The following is a 19,565-nucleotide window of genomic DNA, read 5'->3' on the forward strand; positions in this document are numbered from 1 at the left end:
GCAAGAGATAGGGTGGGAAGAGGAATAGTCCAGGTAGCTGTGAGAGTCCGTAGGCTTATAGTAGACATCAGTAGATAAGCTGTCTCCAAAGATAGAGACAGAAAGATACAGAAAGGGGAGGGCGGTGTTGGAAATGGGCCAGGTGAAGTTGAGGGCAGAGTGAAAGTTGGAGGCAAAGTTAATGAAGTCAACGAGCTCAGCATGCGTACAGGAATGCTGCATCTGAATCTTTTCGATGATTTTAAGTTCCCTGGCCCCCCACCACTTCACTTTCACCATGGATGTCCAGTCCCTATATACCTCCATCCCCCACCAGGAAGGTCTCAAAGCTCTCCACTTCTTTTTGGATTCCTGACCTAACCAGCTCCCCTCTACCACTACTCTCCTCCGTCTAGCGGAATTAGTCCTTACTCTTACCAATTTCTCCTTTGGCTCCTCCCACTTCCTCCAAACTAAAGGTGTAGTCATGGGCACCCGTATGGGTCCCAGCTATGCCTGCCTTTTCGTTGGCTTTGTGGAACAATCTACGTTCCAAGCCTATACTGGTATTGTCCCCCACTTTTCCTTCACTACATTGATGACTGTATTGGCGCTACTTCCTGCATGCATGCTGAGCTCGTTGACTTCATTAACTTTGCCTCCAACTTTCACCCTGCCCTCAAGTTTACCTGGTCCATTTCCAATACCGCCCTCCTCTTTCTGGATCTTTCTGTCCCCATCTCCGGAAACAGCTTATCTACTGCTGTCAACTACAAGCCTACAGACTCTCACAGCCACCTAGACTATTCCTCTTCACACCCTGTCTCTTGCAAAAGTGCCATCCCCTTCTCGCAATTCGTCCACCTCTGCTGCATCTGCTCTCAGGATGAGGCTTTTCATTCCAGGATGAAGGAGACGTCTTCTTTTTTTAAAGAAAGAAGCTTCCCTTCCTCCACCATCAACTCTGCTCTTAAACGCATCTCTCCAATTTCACGCACATCTGCTCTCACCCCATCCTCCCGCCACCCCACAAGGGATAGGGTTCCCCTTGTCCTCACCTACCACCCCACCAGCCTTTGGGTCCAACATATAATTCTCTGTAACTTCCACCACCTCCAACGGGATCCCACTAGTAAGCATATCTTTCCCTCCCCCCCTTTCTGCTTTCTGTAGGGATCGCTCCCTACGCGACTCCCTTATCCATTCGTCCCCCCCCATCCTTCCCCACCGATCTCCCTCCTGGCACTTATCCTTGTAAGCGGAACAAGTGCTACACATGCCCTTACACTTCCTCCCTCACCACCATTCATGGCCCCAGATAGTCCTTCCAGGTGAGGCGACACTGCACCTGTGAGTCAGCTGGGGTGATATACTGCGTCCGGTGCTCCTGATGCGGCCTTCTATATATTGGCAAGACTCAACGCAGGCTGGGAGACCATTTCGCTGAACACCTACACTCTGCCCGCCAGAGAAAGCAGGATCTCCCAGTGGCCACACATTTTAATTCCACGTCCCATTCCCATTCTGAAATGTCTATCCATGGCCTCCTCTACCATCAAAGTGAAGCCACATTCAGGTTGGAGGAACAACACCTTATATTCTGTCTGGGTAGCCTCCAACCTGATGGCATGAACATTGACCTGTAACTTCCATAATGCCCCTCCTCCCCTTCACACCCCATCCCTTATTTATTTATTATATATATATATATATATATATATATATATTCCCCCTTTATTTTCATCTCTCTCTCTTTTTCTCCCTCTGTTCTTCGCACTATAATTCCTTGCCTGCTCTCCACCCTCTGGGCTCTCCTCCCCCTTTTCTTTCTCCCCAGGCTTCCTGTCCCATGATCCCCTCCTTTCTCCAGCCTGGTATCCCTTTTGCCAATCGACTTTCCAGCTCTTAGCTCCATCCCTCCCCCTCCTGTCTTCTCCTATCATTTCAGATCTCCCCCTCCCACTTTCAAATCTCTTACTATCTCTTCTTTCAGCTGGTCCTGACGAAGGGTCCCGGCCCGAAACGTCGACTGTTCCTCTTCTTATAGATGCTGCCTGGCCTGCTGCTTTCACCAGCATTTTTTGTGTATGTTGCTTGTATTTCCAGCATCTGCAGATTTTATCGTGTCTGCTCTTATATCAACTTTCTCCACCTTGGTTGATATGCTTCATTGCACCTGCCTCCAAACAGTGCCACAATACAATTTCACCCAATTGCTTAGGACTGTCACTAGTCATTCTACCTTGGCGGTCCTTTGAGAGAAGAAAGTACAAACATAATGCCATAAAATAGCAGAGTATATTTTAGGAAGGCACTGACACCCAATACTTCAAGAACATAGCCTGGTAAAAATCTGTGCAACAGTGTCATCTGGTCAATTTGCCTGTTCTCCAACTAGGAACTGTAGGTTCCAACTCAACATCTGTTAGAACACAGCATTGATTCCAGTGTCTCTATAGTACCTTCCCTCATCTCTGCTCCTCCATTCCCATGTACCGAAGATAAGAATAGCACTCTAGCAGCCTGGGCTGACATGATGCTGAGGAGTGAAAGTATAGCTCAATATAATGCCTGTAAGTGATTTAATGAAAGGTTATTTTGATGAAAGGGTAGAATCTCTTACTGCAACAATTAGAATAAGATAAGCTTTGGACCCAAAAAGAGATTGTCATATCCTCATTTTGTCTACCGGCGGCAGTAGAAGAAAGGAATTTGCAAATCCTACATTTATGAATGGTCATGAGCAAGAAAGCAATCTAATTCTACATCTCCCTGCTTCCACCACAACTTCACTTCCTATTGTGTAGGAAAACATTAGTGTTTCCACCCACTATTTGTAATCCTCATTCATTCCTTACATCTCCCTACCTACATCAATCCATTCGACATTTTTCATCCTGTTATGTGCCTTTCCTTCCTCAATGTATCTTGGCCCAGCTATTCAATCCTGCTTGATCTGACTATTTCGTTATTTAAGGTTTAGTAGAGACACAAGCGTGCAAGTGATCAAAAGTGAAGCACAAATAGATGCTGCTCAACCCATTAAGTTCCGCCAGCAGATTGCTGTTGCCACATATGAAGTTTAGTATACGGACTGCACAGAACATGTAAAATGTGATTTGACTTACAGTAACTGATATTTTAGGCATCATATCTTTCCTTGCAACTGATCATGTTTCCATCAGATTTAGAATTCTACAAAATCGCTCAGAATGCTTAATATTATCTCATCTGACAGTATTTCTTCCACTGAAATTTCCAAATTGACATTACACACACACACGGTGTATTAATTTCATACATTAAATTTAATTCTGCATCATACAAAGTCTTGCGCAAAGATTTTCCTCTAACAATCATCAATTTTACCTGAAGCCAACTGGGGCCCAGTGGAGACCAGCGGCCAATGCGACAGCCAACCAATCGGAACAACCAGTCAGACCAAAATAATTGCGAGCACTCGGCAGAATCAACACTCAATTGTGCACTCTTAATGTCACCTTGACTGGTGACAAAATGTTTGCGACCCAACCTCAGGCACTGTGAAAAACTCAACAAACAAGCATATTTGTTCAAAGCTGGGATATTTTGGATGAATGTCATACATTTCCAAATATCAAGATCAGCAGAGCTCTTATGCATTTCAGTGTACATTTGATGGAACATCCTTCACTTTCTATTATTCATTAATTATAGAAGAGATCTGACAATTCTTGGTTTGGTTTTGTAGACACACCAGACACACTAAGGCCCCAATCCCTACATTTAAGGTTATAGTGGGGAAGAGGTTGAGATATCTGCATTCTGTTTACACTGAACAGATTCACTGGAATATTTACATTACTGTGTAAACACCAAAACAAAGAAACAAAGAAAATTACAAGTGAGTTGGAGTTTCTGGCTGGGGTGGGGTCGGGGGGGGGAGGAAGGGTGGAGGGTACATGTCATTTAATGGAAACTGAGGCATCTCAGAAGGGAACTTAATTACATTCTAATGTGAAGGGATAGAAGTTCAATAACAGATATTGATAAGAAATTAACAGAAAAGATTTGGAATATAATTGAGGAGTGGTTTGGGGAGTTAAGAGTAATATTTGTGGAGAGATTTGGTAAGAGTAAGGTGCAGTGACCACTCTGGGTCCAACCAAAGGTGTATTTATTCATCTTGCAAGAATTTTTATGGTTGCAAGTCACTGCTGGATGCCAAGAACAAGAGGTACAGCAGAACTATTTCATCAGCAAGTTGCTTGAGAGTGACGGAGTTGGACTTATTGTTGCTATTGTGTTGTCGCCTGGACTTGCTGTGCCCCATTGTGTGGAGACAGTATACAAACCAAAAACTGAGTGAGTGATTGCCTTAGATGTATTTATTGTGATTGCAAGACCCTGCTGGACCTTGGTAACGTAGAAAATTGGAAGTCCAGTTCACTGATTCATTGGCATGGGAAGGCCGACAGCGGGGGGTGGGGGGGCGTTGCACTGCCTCATTTGTGGCAAGGACTATCCCTCGGCCATGGGGTTGCCTCAAATGCGGTCGCCCAGGGGAGAGAGCATGGGCCTCTTTTGGCTGCACTGGAATTCGTGTCAGGTTGGAGGCTGGACCCGCCCATCAGTGCTGCCCTCTGCTGTTCATTCAGTGGATGAATAAGCTAACCAGGACCATCTACACTCAGCGACTAGGGCTGTATTACTTTTTTTCTTTCCAACTGTATGTTTTTTCTGAAATTGTAACCATATGTGGTGGTTGCTGTTGTGCCAGGTGCGATGGTTTGAGCATCTCAGAAACTATGACCTGCTGGGATTTTCACACAAAAGAGTCTCTAGAATTTAAAGGGAATGGAATACAAAACAAAAAACATCAAGTAAGCAGCAGTTCTCTGGACTAAAATGTCTTGTCATTGAGAGAGATCAGAGGAGAATGGCCAGACTAATTCAAGCTAAGAGGAAGAACAACAGTAACTCAAATAACCATATATTACAACAGTGGTGTGTAGAAGAGTATCACTGAAAGCACGACACATACGTGGAACCTTGAAGTGGATAGGCTACAGCAGCAGAAGACCACAAACACCCAGTGGCAACCTGGTTTAGTACATGTTGCATGCAATGTCAAAAACAATCAATTTTTGTGTGATATTCACATAGTGTTGTAGGTTAACTTTGTTTTCCATTTCATAGTTTTAAAACAAAGGCCTCACGTCCAAATGCCATAAACAAGAAAAATATTTCATTAGTTTGATGAAACAACTTATCAGTCAAAGTGCTTTTTGACTGTCCATTCTTCAAATAGATTTTACATTTGGTCTTGTATTACCATCTTACTGTTCTTATTTCTCCTTATAAATCATAGAAGCATACAGCAGAGAAACTGGCCATACCAACTGCAATACATAAAAATTGCTGGTGAACGCAGCAGGTCAGGCAGCATCTATAGGAAGAGGTACAGTCGATGTTTCAGGCTGAGACCCTTGGACGAACATCTCTCCTGCACTATCTCAGTTGCTACCATATCCTTCCTTTCGTGCAGCGATGAGAGGTGTATAGTATACCAAGTAAAAGCTAACCAATGTTTTATACAACTGCAGTATGATATCCCAATGCTTTTTAGTCAGTGTCTAGGCCTACGAGGAGAAGCAGACCAAATGCCTTTTTCACTACCTTATCTATTTGTTCTGAACTTTTCAAGAAGCTATGAACCTGCACACCAAATGTCTCTCTAAATCAGGGATTCCCAACCTTTTTTATGGCATAGACCAATACCATTAAGCAAGGGGTCAGTGGACCTAAGGTTGAGAACCTCTGCTCTAATTCAACACTGTAAGGTCCTAGCAAGTTACTCTATGTATCCTAACAGAATTCATTATTTCATGCTTGTATGGATTAAATTTTATCTGCTGCTACTGCGCCTCATTTCTCATCTGATCCAGATCCTGCTGTATCTTTATACAACATTTTTTGCTATCTATTGCTTGCAACTGTATTGATGAAAAGGATCAGACGTTTGATAAGAATTCCTACTTAAATGTGTATTACTTCTTTTGTCACCAATGATACAAACTGAATTGGTTTAAGATAATGAGTTGTGCATTTTGTCATGTTTATCCATTGTGTGTTGTTGCAGTGCTGACCTACCAGCAGAAGATATCAGGAGGGGAAGAAAATAAGATAGCTTCACACAGATTAATATTTTAAGTCTTTGTTGCTCTCTCTCTCGCTCTCTTTGCATTATAATAAAAAGTTATGACAGAATGAATACACCAAGCATCCTAGAATTATACCACTGAAAAATATTGAAGGAATAATCAAAGCTGTTGGTTGGAAACTTGCATTCATTATAATATCTTAAAGTACTTCACTGAAGCAAAATTTGAGCGAACCATAGATGTCATTAATATCAGGGAGATTCTTAACAAGGAAAGACATTTGTGAGTTTTAATACAAATGAATGAAATCAGGCTTAACATTATTTGAATCATGTAAATCGGGTGAAAAAGGAAATTTGAAATGCAAGTGGGTTGAAGTCATAAGAGCAAAAAACATGGAGGAATTTTAAAGTAAGAACACAAATATTAAAAATAGTTGTGTGTTACAATATCAACAAAAATAAATAATAATCAGATCCAGAGCTGATCAGAAGATGGAACTTCTATAATTAATACCCTGACTGATAAAGACAAGCAGGCCATATAATACCAGAAGACATAGGAGTATAATTAGGCTATTCAGCCAATCGAGCCTGCTCTGCCATTCCATCATGGCCGATTTATTATCCCTCTCAGTCTAAATATCCTATAATTTCCTTTTATCTGCCTCCCTACTTTCTCAAAGATTGGAGTGACATCTCCAATTTTCCAGTCCAGTTTAATGATTCTTGAAATATTATTATGAATGCCTCCACAATCTCTTCAGCTGCCTCTTTCAGAACACAGGGATGCAAGTACATCTGGTTCAGACTTTTCAACTTCCCAAGCACCTTCTCCATAGCAATAGTTGTGCTTCAAGATAATTTAACTTATCCTTATACTGCATGCATACAAATAAAACACCTTCAGTCCATATGACTTCCTTACCACCCTATCTATCTATGTTGCCACTCTATGGACTTGTTCCCCAAGATTCCTCTATATGGTCTTGCCACTTACTGTATACTTTCCCCTTATATTTGTCCTCCTAAACTACAATAGCTGACATCTGTCGGGATTAAACTCCATTTTGCCATTTCTCTGCCAAAATTTCCTGCTGTTTCCTGTGTATTCTGCAGTAGCCTTTTGCAACCTTCCATTATGCCATCTACAACTCATCCAATATTGATGTTGCCTATATACCCAATAATCGAACCACCTATTCTTTCACCCCAGTGATTAATACACATAATCCAAGTGGAAGACCACTGCTTACAGTTAGACCTCCAGTCAGAAAAGCACTTTTTACCCTGTTTCCACTGGCCAAACCGATTCTGAACACATCTAACAACTCACTGTGGATCCCATGTGTTTAATCCTCTGGATGAACAGGCCGCAAGGACCTTGTCAGATGTTTTATTGAAGTTCTTGCAGACAACATCCTTTGCCCTACAACCATTCGTCTTCATCACTTCCTCAAAAAAAAACTAGATCAGATTTGTGTGGCAGGACCATCACTGCACAAATCTAGACTGATTATCCTTGATAAGAAAATGCTTTTTTCAAGTATGAGTAAATCCTCTCCCTAAAAATCTCTTCAAATCACTTCTTTACCACTGATGCGTCTCACTATTCTATGATTTCCTGCTTGCTTTCTCTCGCGTTTTTTTTAGAAAAAGAAAAAATGTTGGCTGTTGTCCACAAACACAAGAGATTCTGCAGATGCTGCCTGACCTGTTGAGTTTCTCCAGCATTTTTTTTTTGTGTGTGTTGGTATCTCAACCATGGCTAAACATTTCTGGCATCCCTTGCATTTGCATGGAATCACAGTGGTAAGCTGTGAGTGAAATTGGAGACCAATACATGATTATTATAGGTTTAGAAACAATTTCTCATTTGTTCTACTCAGGGTAGGTTTGAAGAAATAGAATCAATTCTAATACTGACGTTGTCCACATTTGAATAAAAAAATAAAATGGGTTTAGGCACTGGTGTTTTATTTATTTGTTTATTTAGCAATACAGTACAGAGTAGGCTCCCTTCAGATCTTTGAGCCATGCTCTCCCAGCAACCCAACAATGCCGATTAAACCTACTCCATTCACGGGACAATCTACAATGAACAATTAGACTACCAGGGAGGTCTTGAGACTGTGGGAGGAAACCGGAGTATGCAGCAAAATATCACACATTCTATGGGGAGGACGTACAGAGACTCCTTGCAGAACGGTCCCAAAATTGAACTCCCAAACTCCAGAGAGCCCAGACATGTACGAGCAACACGCTAACCACCACACTACCTTGACACCCAATAATAAAGTTAAAGTTCAAAGTAAGTTTATTAGCAAAGTGCATACATGTCATATACAACTCTGATATTTATTTTCTCATTGCTATTCTCAATAAATCTATAGAACAATAACCATAACAGAATCAATGAAAGACGACCCAACTTGGGTGTTCAACCAGAGTGCCGAAGACAACAAACTGTGAAAATACAAAAAAATTATAACCAATAAGCAATAAATATCAAGGAAATGAGATGAAGAGTTCTGGAAAGTGCATCCTTTGGTTGTGGGAACATTTTAATGATGGGGTAAGTATCAAAAAGTTATCGTTTTTGGTTCAGGAGCTTGATGATGTAGGGGTAATAACTGTACCTGAACCTGGTGGGTGAGTCCTGAGGCTCCTGTACCTTCTTTCTGATAGCAGCAATGAGAAGAGAGCATGGCCTGGGTGGTGGAGGTCCTGATGATGAATGTTGCTTTCCTGTGACAGCATTTCATGTACATGTCCTCAATCATGGGAGGACTTTACCCATGATGGACTGGGCCATATCCATTTTATTTTGTAGGATTCTCTGTTCAAGAGCATTGGTGTTTCCATACCAGTCAATATATTCTCATACTCTTAGATACTTGCATTTAAAACCAAAGGAGTCTCTTTTTTTTAGTTTTATGGGTTGTAAGCAATCTGAATTTAGACTGACGTGTGCTCATGGCACAAAGTTACCCCCAGAATGGGATTCATGACTCAGACATGACATGTAGCTCTAAATTAATTTATGGGTTCCTGATCCAAACTGCAGGGTACAGTACAAATACCTACACCCCAGCACAATACGAAGAGCACAATACAGAGTTGCTGGTGCCATTGTTTAGCCACTATACAAAATAAGGCCACAAGATCCACCGGGCCCATCTTGAAGGTACCCTCAAGGACTTGGCCACTATTTTTCTGTATGACAGTAGTATTAGAAGAGATCATGATATTGCTCCTTGTTGAAAAAAGCAGTATACAAATGTGTTTTCTTAAATTACACCAGTTACTTCAATTCAAAGGAAATTCACTGGATGGAATGGGTTTTGGGCTATGCTGAGATTGTGAAATCAGCAAGTGTTATGACCTTAATTAGTAATTCTATTTAAGAGCTTGAGATATTTAGTGGGTAAAATGGATAAGTGTTTAATAGCTCTACATTGGAAGAAGATGGCGCTAGCCAACAACGCGACCAAGGGGAGACATCCTCCAGATGGTTCACAAAACTACTTCTTTCACTTCTTTTTCTTTCAAATGTGGTTCTACTACCGTTGGAGCCTGTGATCTACATTTTGCTGGTGTGGTTTCTGGACGAAAGAGCAACCTGACACTTGGCTGTCTCCAAAGGAGTTCGTTGAGGTTCCGAGAGAAGTGTGCAGCATCCTGGAGGGCACAAAACCTGGAGACAGGATCAATTCCATTTCTCTCTGATATCAATCATTAAAGCATTGAAGAAATTTGAAATCAACAAGGATGCGAGCCAATGTTCTCTCTAATTTGTAATGACCAGTGTGCGCAAAATTCTTGTGCTGTGCAATTTTTTGTCCTGTAAAAAATGTGCACACTGAATTTTATATATAGAGGAATTTATTTCAAAAGCAAGCAAAACACTGTCTACAAGATATCTGATCTCCTCTTGGTTTGATCACTTTCACTCTCACAAAATATACATAGTAGGCCTATAGCGGGTAATTAAGGATTTTATTGCCAGAGCTTTAACACACTGTCCATATGTGATTTGCTTGCTAAATAACACTTTAAAACATCAAATTTCCAAATATTACTCCACTTCTTCCCACTTGCAAATTCTCCAGCAATTTTTGAACCACGACAATACACACAGGTAACACCAATTTTTGTACTGTACAAAAATATTTCTTGTAGCTGCATGTTCCTGACCTCATGAGCTTTCGGTGTAGTGGTTTCTACTGTTTCATTAAGCTATTCCGCTTTAAATGAACTAACTTTTCTTTTGTACTCCTTGCTTCTTTGGAATATGTCGTAGTATAAATAGGGCAGCTGTAAAACCTTCAGACAAATTATCGCAAACTCCTCATTATCAACACCGTCTGCATCAAAAAGTAGAAAAGGAAATGTGATCGTCTACGATCATGAAATATACTTAACATGCCAACGAGGTAGAGGGTGACAACCTTTTGAGTGCAGTTTAAATTCCTTTATGTGCTGGTAGCAAAAGATGTGTGCATGCACACGCACACAATTTAGGGGGAATATTGATGAGAGTGGAATGTCGGCTGGTGTTCAGTGTCGAGTACTCATGGGTGATCAGCGCACCTTACCCTCTTGCTTGATGCTCCCGGAGGAAGGTGTATGCATGTGGTGGTCTCTCTCTCTCTCCTCTCCCCTGCTGCTCCCAGAGGAACAGCCTGCATATGAACAGAGAGTCTGTCTCTCTCTCTCTCTCTCTCTCTCTCCCTCCCTCCCTCCCTCCCTCCCTCCCCCCAAAAGTTTTATCAACACCCTAATGCACCGGATTCTGTATTTCACATTATGATGTTTCTGCTTTATTTTCTGTTGCTATTTTGCCCATCTGGCTCTGCAGCTTGCAAGTAATGAAAACGCACCGCTGGGTTGGGTTGAACTGAATACGCCTGGACTCTTTTGATGACCTTGTGGTCTGGTGTTTTATATTCTGTGTTTTTCACTCTTGTTTTTAACATTTGAGTGAGTGAGCTGTTTTTTTTTGCATGTTGGGGTATGATGTTTCTCCTTGAATGATTTCCATGGTTTTCTTTGTTTCATGGTTGTATGAGGGAAGAGGGATTTCAAGCATACATACTTCGATAGTAAATATACTTTGAATCTTTAAATTTGAAAAATCAAAACTGACAAATGCTGAAAATCCAAAAATGAAAAGACACCAGGGTGGAAACATGTAGTAGGTCAGGTAGCATTTGTGGAAAGAGACATTGAATTAACATTTCAGACTGAATATCATTTATCAGTGTTTTTTTAGGAATGTAGTCTCTCCATATTGTACAGTACTTTTGTTTGTATTTTTTCACAAATTGCAGTAACAACTGTTACATAAAAAAGCAAAGAAACTAAGCAGACACCATTCCGGCTCTTGTGTTTTTCTTTTGATTCTTTTCTGGAGTTACCATACATAACAGTATGGCCAGCGTACCACAGGCTAATATGCTTATGAATGTTCTGGAAGCTTTGAAAAACAGTAGGATAGATAAATTGACAATGCCATATAGGATATAACCCAGGTATTTCAAGAAGTGTGGGAAAAGTTGCTGCATATTTAGCAATGATCTTTGCATACAATAATAACAATAATAAGAAAAATAAGTACTTTATTGATCCCGAGGGAAATTATTTCATTACAGCAGCAACATTTAAAATCACACTTAGCAATAATAAATATATTAACAAATAATAAAATACAGAATATACACAATAATGTACTGTACCAATGTGCAATAATAATTACAAAATAATAGAGACTATTGAACTATGATGTGTGTTTTCCCGGCTCACAGAGGTGAACTGTTGTATATGCCTATTGCATTTGGTAGGAAAGATTTTCTGTAACGATCTTTGTGACAGCAGAGCTGAATGAGCCTGTTCAAAAGGGTGCTCTGCTGCTTATTCTGTAGGTCATGGAGAGGATGTGCCAGATTATCCATAATGGATAACGGCTTGTTTAGTGACTTCCTCTCCACCACCAACTGAAAAAAAGTCCAGGCTGTAGTCTTTTTGCATCACCAGCACCGATGCTGCTCCCCCAACATAGTGCCGCAAAGAAAACTGCACTCACTACAACAGACTGGTACAAGATCTCCAACATCCTGCTGCACAAATTGAAGGATCTCAGCTTCCTTAGCAAATAGAGTCTGCTCGTCCCCTTCTTGTAAACGGACTTGGTGTTGGCCTTCCAGTCAACTGTTATCAAGGTGATTCCTCCCGCACCACTCCACAAGCTTGTCCACCAGTCCTCTGTACTCCAACTCCTGCCCATCTCTGATACACTCAACCACCACAGAGTCATCAGAGAATTTCTACAAGTGACTAGACTCAGAGTTGTACTGAAAGTCTGTGGTGTACAGTGTGAACAAAAACAGAGACAGGCAGTCCATTGTGGTGCTCCAGCGTCACTCCCACCGTCTCAGACAGAAAACTACCCAGCTGTACAAACAGGTATATCTGTCAGGTAGTCAGTAATCCAGGAGATAGTGGATTTGTCTATGCCCATCTTTTACAGCTTCTCACTCAGAAAAAGTGGCTGGATTGCGTTAAAGGCACTAGAGAATTTTTTTTAAGTGGCCATAGAGTAATACAAGAAGATTGTAGGGTGGAAAAATGTTATTCCTTTGTTCAAGAAAGGCATTAGAGATAGGAGTTGGAGATCACAGTGTTTTATGTCTGTGATGGACAAACTGTTGGAAAAGGTTCTTAGAAACAGAATTTATGAGCATATGGAGGAGCAGTCTTATTAAGGCTGATTTATACTTCTGCGTCAAATCAACGCTGTAGGTATGGTGTAGCTGCGAACCCTACACAGAGCCTACGCGGATCCCTACGTCATAGCCAGATGCGCACCTCTCCCAAAATGTAACTACGTGTTGCGGCAACGCAGACCACAACAACTGTGATTGGTCCGCTTGGTAGCGTCGCATTTCCTCCTACGCTGCAATAGCTTGCCATTGGGAAACTGAAGGGCAGGGAAGGAACTCTAGCTGCAATGCTTTCCATAAAGCTTTATAGACCTCCAAAATTACAAAAAAATATGTTCACTTTAAACTTGTTTACCCCGAGATAAAGTCTTGCACGGGCAGGTGTGTGTGCATGCATGACGTGCCCGAATTGCAGAGCGATGCAGACACACCAACGCACCAGTATAAATGCTCACAACACGTGTAGGCTACGGCGTTGATTTGACGCAGAAGCATGAATCAGCCTTTAGGGTTAGTCAGCATGCCTATGTGAGGGGCAGATCATGACTCATGAGCCTAACTGACTTCTTCAAGGAAGCAACAAAACAATTGATGTGGACGTGGTGTGTATGGATTTTATTAAGGTATTTAACAAACTTTTCTATGGTAGGTTCATACAGGAGGTCAGGAGGCAAGGGATCCAGAGAAATTTGGCAGTGTAGATTAAAAATTAGCCTGCCCACAGAAGGTAGAGGATTATAGTAGATTGAACGTATTCTATCTGAATGTTGTTTACCAGTGGTGTTCTGCAAGGATCTTTTCTGCTACCCCTGCTCCAAACCAAGGTTGGACATCCACACTAAATTGTAAGGCACTGATGAATGTGGTATAACAGAAGGACATGGGAATACAGATCCATAATTCCTTGAAAGTGGCGTCAGAGGTAGACAGTGTCATAAACAGAGCTGTTGGCACATTGGCTTTTGTAAATCAGAGCACTGAGTAAAGGAACTGGGATATTATGTTGATATTGTATAAAACATTGGTGAGGCCAAATTTGAAGTATTGCATGCAGTTCTGCTCACCTATCTACAGAAAGATATCAATAAGTTTGAAAGAGTACAGAGAAAGTTTACAAGTTGTTGCCAGTACTTGAGGTTTTGCGTCCTAAGGAAAGGTTGAATAGACCATAAGACATAGAAGCAGAATTAGGCCACTTGGCTCATGGAGTCTGCTCCACTATTCTATCATGGTTGATTTATTATCCCTGTCAACCAAAATTTCCTACTTTTTCCCTAAACCTTTGAAACTCTGACTAATCAAGAACCTATCAACCACCGCTATAAGTATATCAAATAACCTGGCTTCAACAACCATCTGTGGCAATGAATTCCACAGATTCACCACCCTCTAAACAAAGAAATTCCTTGTCTGTTCTAAAGGATTGTTCTAATATTCTGAAGCTGTGCCCTCTGATCCTAGATACACCCACTATACGGAATATCTCCATATCCACTAGATAGGCTCGATAGGATTCAATGAGATCTCATTTTTCTAAACTCCAGTGCGTACAGGTTCAGAGGCATCACACACTCCTCATCCATTAACCCTTTCACTTCTGGGACCATTGTCATGAATGTCCTTTGGACCCTCTCCAATGCCAACATATCTTTTCTTTAACAAGGGGGCCAAAATTGTTCACACTATTCCAAGTGTAGTCTGACCACTTGGCACTTGATTCCCTGGCACACAGGAGAATGACTGGAGATCTTATACAGGTATACAGAATATGAAGGTATATATACATTAAGTATATACAGGCTTTTTCTCCCGAAGTTGTGTGAGACTAGAGCAGAGGTTATAGGTTTGGGGCGAAAGGTGAAATATTTAAAGGGAACCTCGGGGAAAACTTCTTCACTCAGAGATTATGGAAGTGTGGAATGAGCTGCCAGCAGAAGAGTAAGATGCAAGTTCAGTTCTAAAATTTGTAAGTTTAGATTGGCACATGAATGACCAGGTATAGAGGACTATGCTCCCAAGTGTGGGTACATAGGTCTATGCAGAAAAATAGGCCAGCATGCACTAAATAGGCCAAAGGGCTTGCTTCTGTTCTTTATGCTCAATGACTCATAGGCATAAGCATTTAGCCTGAGGTTAGTTAGGTGCACCTCCTGAATACTAATGAATAATTTGCACATGGAATTATGAAAGTACTTTGTTATTTAAAAGATTATTTCTATCTATAATATTTATATTCAAAGAAATGAAATATTGGAGTTATTTACAAATCCATCCTTGGGCATTTGATCAACTGAGAATTTTCTAAAAAGAGGTGATATCAAGCAATTTTACAATCCCTCAGGATTTCACAGGAACAAGGACCAAGGTTTTCATGCTCAAGTCTCTGGAATAGGAATCGAACTGGGAACATTCTAACTGAGATGAAAATGCTGTTAACTGAGCCACGTCCTAGATTCAGGCTCCCCAATTCAAAGCTAACAATAACCGACCATATGTATTACATCTGTCATCTGGCAAATCCTTCACATTTGAGTCATGCAAGATCAATCCTGCTATGTATTTACCCACTATTTGAGAATGACTAGTGCATTAAAAATGTTATGTTTATAGCAATGCTCAGGTCAGGTTCACATTGACTACATTTGGGCCACAGTATCTGGAATATCAGGTTTTAATTTTATACCTAATTAGACACCTATCAGAGTGATACATTGGATGCCTACTTGGCAAACTATTGACATGGATAGAAAAAAAGTGTAAGTGGCAAGAAATTCTGCAAGAATAATAATTATATCAATTGACAATTGCATCAGCTTCAGTTCTGCAGGTATCTTTTTGGGGTTGCAACCTGGAACTTATTTATAAAGAAATTAGGTGGTGACATTAAAAACCTAAGTATCAAAATCACTGGGACAAAAGCAATGCCACTTTACCAGCACAAATGGAATCGTTCACTTAGAAAAAGAACATGAATATATCAAATAAATAAGCAAAGTTTTAGTAGCCACTTTTCAATGCTGGCAAAGTTGATGTCTTCCATTTAAAGGCTTCAAAGAAACAGAGAGTGAAGGTAAAAAGACTAATGTTTGCACATGGAGTTCAAGAAGGTTCATGTTCAAAGTTCAAAGTAAATTTCTTTTCAAAGTGCTCTCCAGAGATTCATTTTCTTGCAGGCAATCACAGTCAATACAAGAAACAGAATCGAATCAATGAATTACATGCAAACAATGATGGATAAACAACCAATGAGCAAATGACAACAAACTGTGCAATTCAAAAAGAAAATCAAAAAAAATTTAAAACAATAAATAATATTGAGAACATGTGTTGTAAACTCCTTGAAAAAGTAAGTCCATAGTTTGTTAAATCAATTCAGTGTTGGGATGCATGCCTGATGGTTAAGGGGCAATAACTGTTCCCGAACCTGGTGGTGTGAAATCCAATGCTCCTGTACTTCCTTTATGCTGTAGTTCTGCAAAACAACCCATGTTGTGAAATCAAGATGGGCATGTTTCAGAGAGGATTTACTGGGATTGGAAGGAAGTACAACAAGAATCTGTGGCAACAAATTCAAGGTTGTGAGGCAAGATCATACAAACCAAGATTTTAATGAGATTCAGAAGACAAAGTAGAACTTTGATTTAAGTCTTCATGATATTAAAGAGAACTGATAAATTAGAAAGATAGAAAATTCTTTCTGCCAGTTCAGGAGTCATGGCTCAGGGTCATTGTATAAAAATGAAAAGACTGAAAATAAAAACAGGTGAAGTTGAAACGCTTCCACACAATAGCAAATGATGCAATGTGTCTTGCTAAATGTTTGTTAATCAGATGTTGTAAGAAAATGGGACAAAGATCATTGGTGTTAAATCCTTGACTTCCCAGGGGTCTCTCCAGGTGCTTATTCCACAAACCATTTTGAATTGTTTTCCCCTCAAGTTTTATTCCTGAGTATTTCTTTATGTCTTCATTCATCTTCTACAATCACCTCTGTTGATTTTTGGTAAAATGTCTTCCTCACCTCTATTCCTTTGGGGCCTTCTGTTCATCCTTGCATTTAAAAGGCATTACATAAATCCATTTATTGTAGTTATAAATCTCCAAATTAACCAACTTAAAGCTTGCATTATTAAGATTGGCTTGGTCATAGTGGGTTAAGTCACCTGGACCAGATGGACTGAAAGAGGTTGCTGAAAGTCCTGAGAGAGGTTGCTGAAGAGATAACAGATGCATTGGTCATGATCTTTCAAGGATCACTTGATTCTGACATGGTCCCGGACTACTGGAAAATTGCAAATGTCACTCCACCCTTTAAGGAAGGAAGACAAAAGGGAGGAAATTATAGGCCTGTTAGCCTAACCTCAGTGGTTGGGAAGGTGTTGGGAGTCCATTATTAAGGATAAGGTTTCAGGGTACTTGGAGACTAATGATAAAATAAGTGCAAGTTAGCATGGTTTCTGTCACGAAAGCCTGCCGAATGTTGAAGGACGTGATAAGGTGGATGTGGAGAGCATGTTTCCTCTGGTCCGTGTATCCAGAAGTAGAGGACACAGCCTCAAAATTGAGGGGCGACCTTTTAGAACAGAAGTAAGGAGGAATTTTTTTTAGCCGAAGAGTGGTGAATCTGTGGAATGCTCTGCCGGAGACTGTGATAGAGGCCAAATCCATGGGTATATTCAAAGTGGAAGTTGATAAGGCTCCTGATTGGTCAGAGAATCAGGGGATATGGTGAGAGGGCAAGTTTATGCAATTGAATGGGATCTGCGATCAGCAGAGATGGAACAGCAGAGCAGAGTTGATGGGCTGAATGGCCTAATTCTGCTCCTATATGTTATGGTTATTTTCTTTAACCATGTCAGCACATATTAGTATATAATACTCTAACCAAATGTAATTTAGTCCTTGTAATTGTATTTCGCATTTGGATAGCCATTGCTTATATCTAAGTTTTGGATTCTGATATATTATGGAAAACTCATTTCATTAAGTTCAGTTACTTGAGATGTCAGAACTTGGTTTCACGACTGAACACAATTGCACTTGGGTGGATCTCAAAAGACCACCTTACGCTGCAAATGTAACGAAGTTATATGCAGTTTTCTAATGAAATTATTTTAAACATTTCGTTAAAAATGACCATGCGACTTCATTTCATGAATACAAATAAAAAAACTTCATAACAAATATTTGGTAACTCCAATTTAAAATCAAAATGTACTTTAATAACGTTGTTAAACAGTAACATTTCTAAAGTGTCTCCTCCAGTGTCATTACTGAACACCCAATACTACAACCATATAGTCTGCAATATAGGACGATGGACAGAAAACATATGCATACTGTAACCATTAGACAAATGACAAACGGATTCATGTTTAGTGTCCTTTTTATAGACCCTGCGTACAGATTAACGCACTGCTTCGCAGAGAAGTACATTCTAAACAAGCCGGGGAAATCCGCAGAGGAAAGCAGAACGACCTCCCTTATGGCATGCCCTGTTCAACAGTGTCAATCTATACTTAACAGCAGTTGCGATGAAAAATGACGCACCATCTGTAATTAACCAAATATGGCAATGCGAGACGACCAGTCACTTCTTCATTCAAGGCACACCAACAAAATCGCACATTGATTTTGCTTGTTAATAAAATCACTAACGTTAAAGCAAGCCAAACTTTGGAGAAAAGTTTGCAGAAACTCTCGACCCTTAAGGCAAATTTGAGCCGAAAGGACATAGCTGCAAAATAGTTTAGCCAAACCTTTGCAAATGGAAAACGGCCATTGTAACTTTGCGGTGTACAGAAGCAGGCAGACTCTTACCCAGCTGTCATGGTAATATTATAGAACGTGAGCCAGACAGTAGCCAGCGGACTCAAATGCTTCTTTTTACTTTCTTTCTCTTCCACCAAACTATCTTCCTCACTAGGCGCCATAGTTCGATCTGACTAAATGAAGAGAGTTCAGAACAGCTGAAGCCGACAGCAGACCCGCGCCTCGCTCCCGCTCGAGGACATCCGAGCTCGCGCCTCGCTCCCGCTCGAGGACATCCGAGCCCGCGCCTCGCTCCCGCTCGAGGACAACCGTGCTCGCGCCTCGCTCCCACCTAGAGATACGTACCCGCGCGTTGATAGAGCAAAATTTCCCAGACTTTTCTAACTCCGCAGGTTCCACCCTATTCAATTAACAATATCCAACGTCGCTGATAAATTTTTGAAAATATTTTAATCTAAACTATTACACTATTATTTGCAAGCTGCTAACTCTGCATTTACGATGTTGATTGCCAAGACACACGTGAAAGTTAAGAAATTATGTTGCAATTTAATAAAACGATAGTAAAAAGTATTGCATTAATGGTCGCCTTGCTATAAAAAGGATGCAGACTTGCTGGATAGAGGGTAGAAGAGATTCATCAAGAATGGAGTCTATCCAATCTGGCTCTATAAATTTTAGTTATAGGAAGAGACTAGACAGCGGTGTGACCCGTTGGGGCACCCTTTGAGAGAAGGGTAGTGCAGCCTGATGTGATCAGAATGAACATTAAATTTTTCTGAATACTATTGGTATCGCTTTGCTTTGGAAACTGAAGTAGAAAACCTCAGTTTATTAAATGTAGCCCCCTGGTAAGCCTCAGGCTCACTCAACTCGCTTTCGTCTAGGGGGAGCAGCCTTCGGCCCCGCCAAACTGGGTAATCAGGTTTGTGTGGATGCTGTGTGATGTA

The 19,565-nt window shown here is 40.7% G+C and overlaps 1 protein-coding gene across 2 annotated transcripts in view; it reads right to left on the minus strand.

The window, feature by feature from the left end:
* Positions 1-18,856, minus strand: part of hacd1 (3-hydroxyacyl-CoA dehydratase 1) — a 57,996-nt gene extending 39,140 nt beyond the window's left edge. For both annotated transcript variants that reach the window (XM_072252035.1, XM_072252034.1), the window contains exon 1: positions 18,664-18,856. In XM_072252035.1, coding sequence (XP_072108136.1) covers positions 18,664-18,776 — 113 coding nt within the window. In that variant the 5' untranslated portion in view covers positions 18,777-18,856. The remainder of the gene's footprint in view (positions 1-18,663) is intronic.
* Between the last annotated feature and the right edge of the window lie 709 nt (positions 18,857-19,565).

This window comes from Mobula birostris, chromosome 3 (assembly GCF_030028105.1).
Source record: "Mobula birostris isolate sMobBir1 chromosome 3, sMobBir1.hap1, whole genome shotgun sequence".
NCBI classification, from domain to species: domain Eukaryota; kingdom Metazoa; phylum Chordata; class Chondrichthyes; order Myliobatiformes; family Myliobatidae; genus Mobula; species Mobula birostris.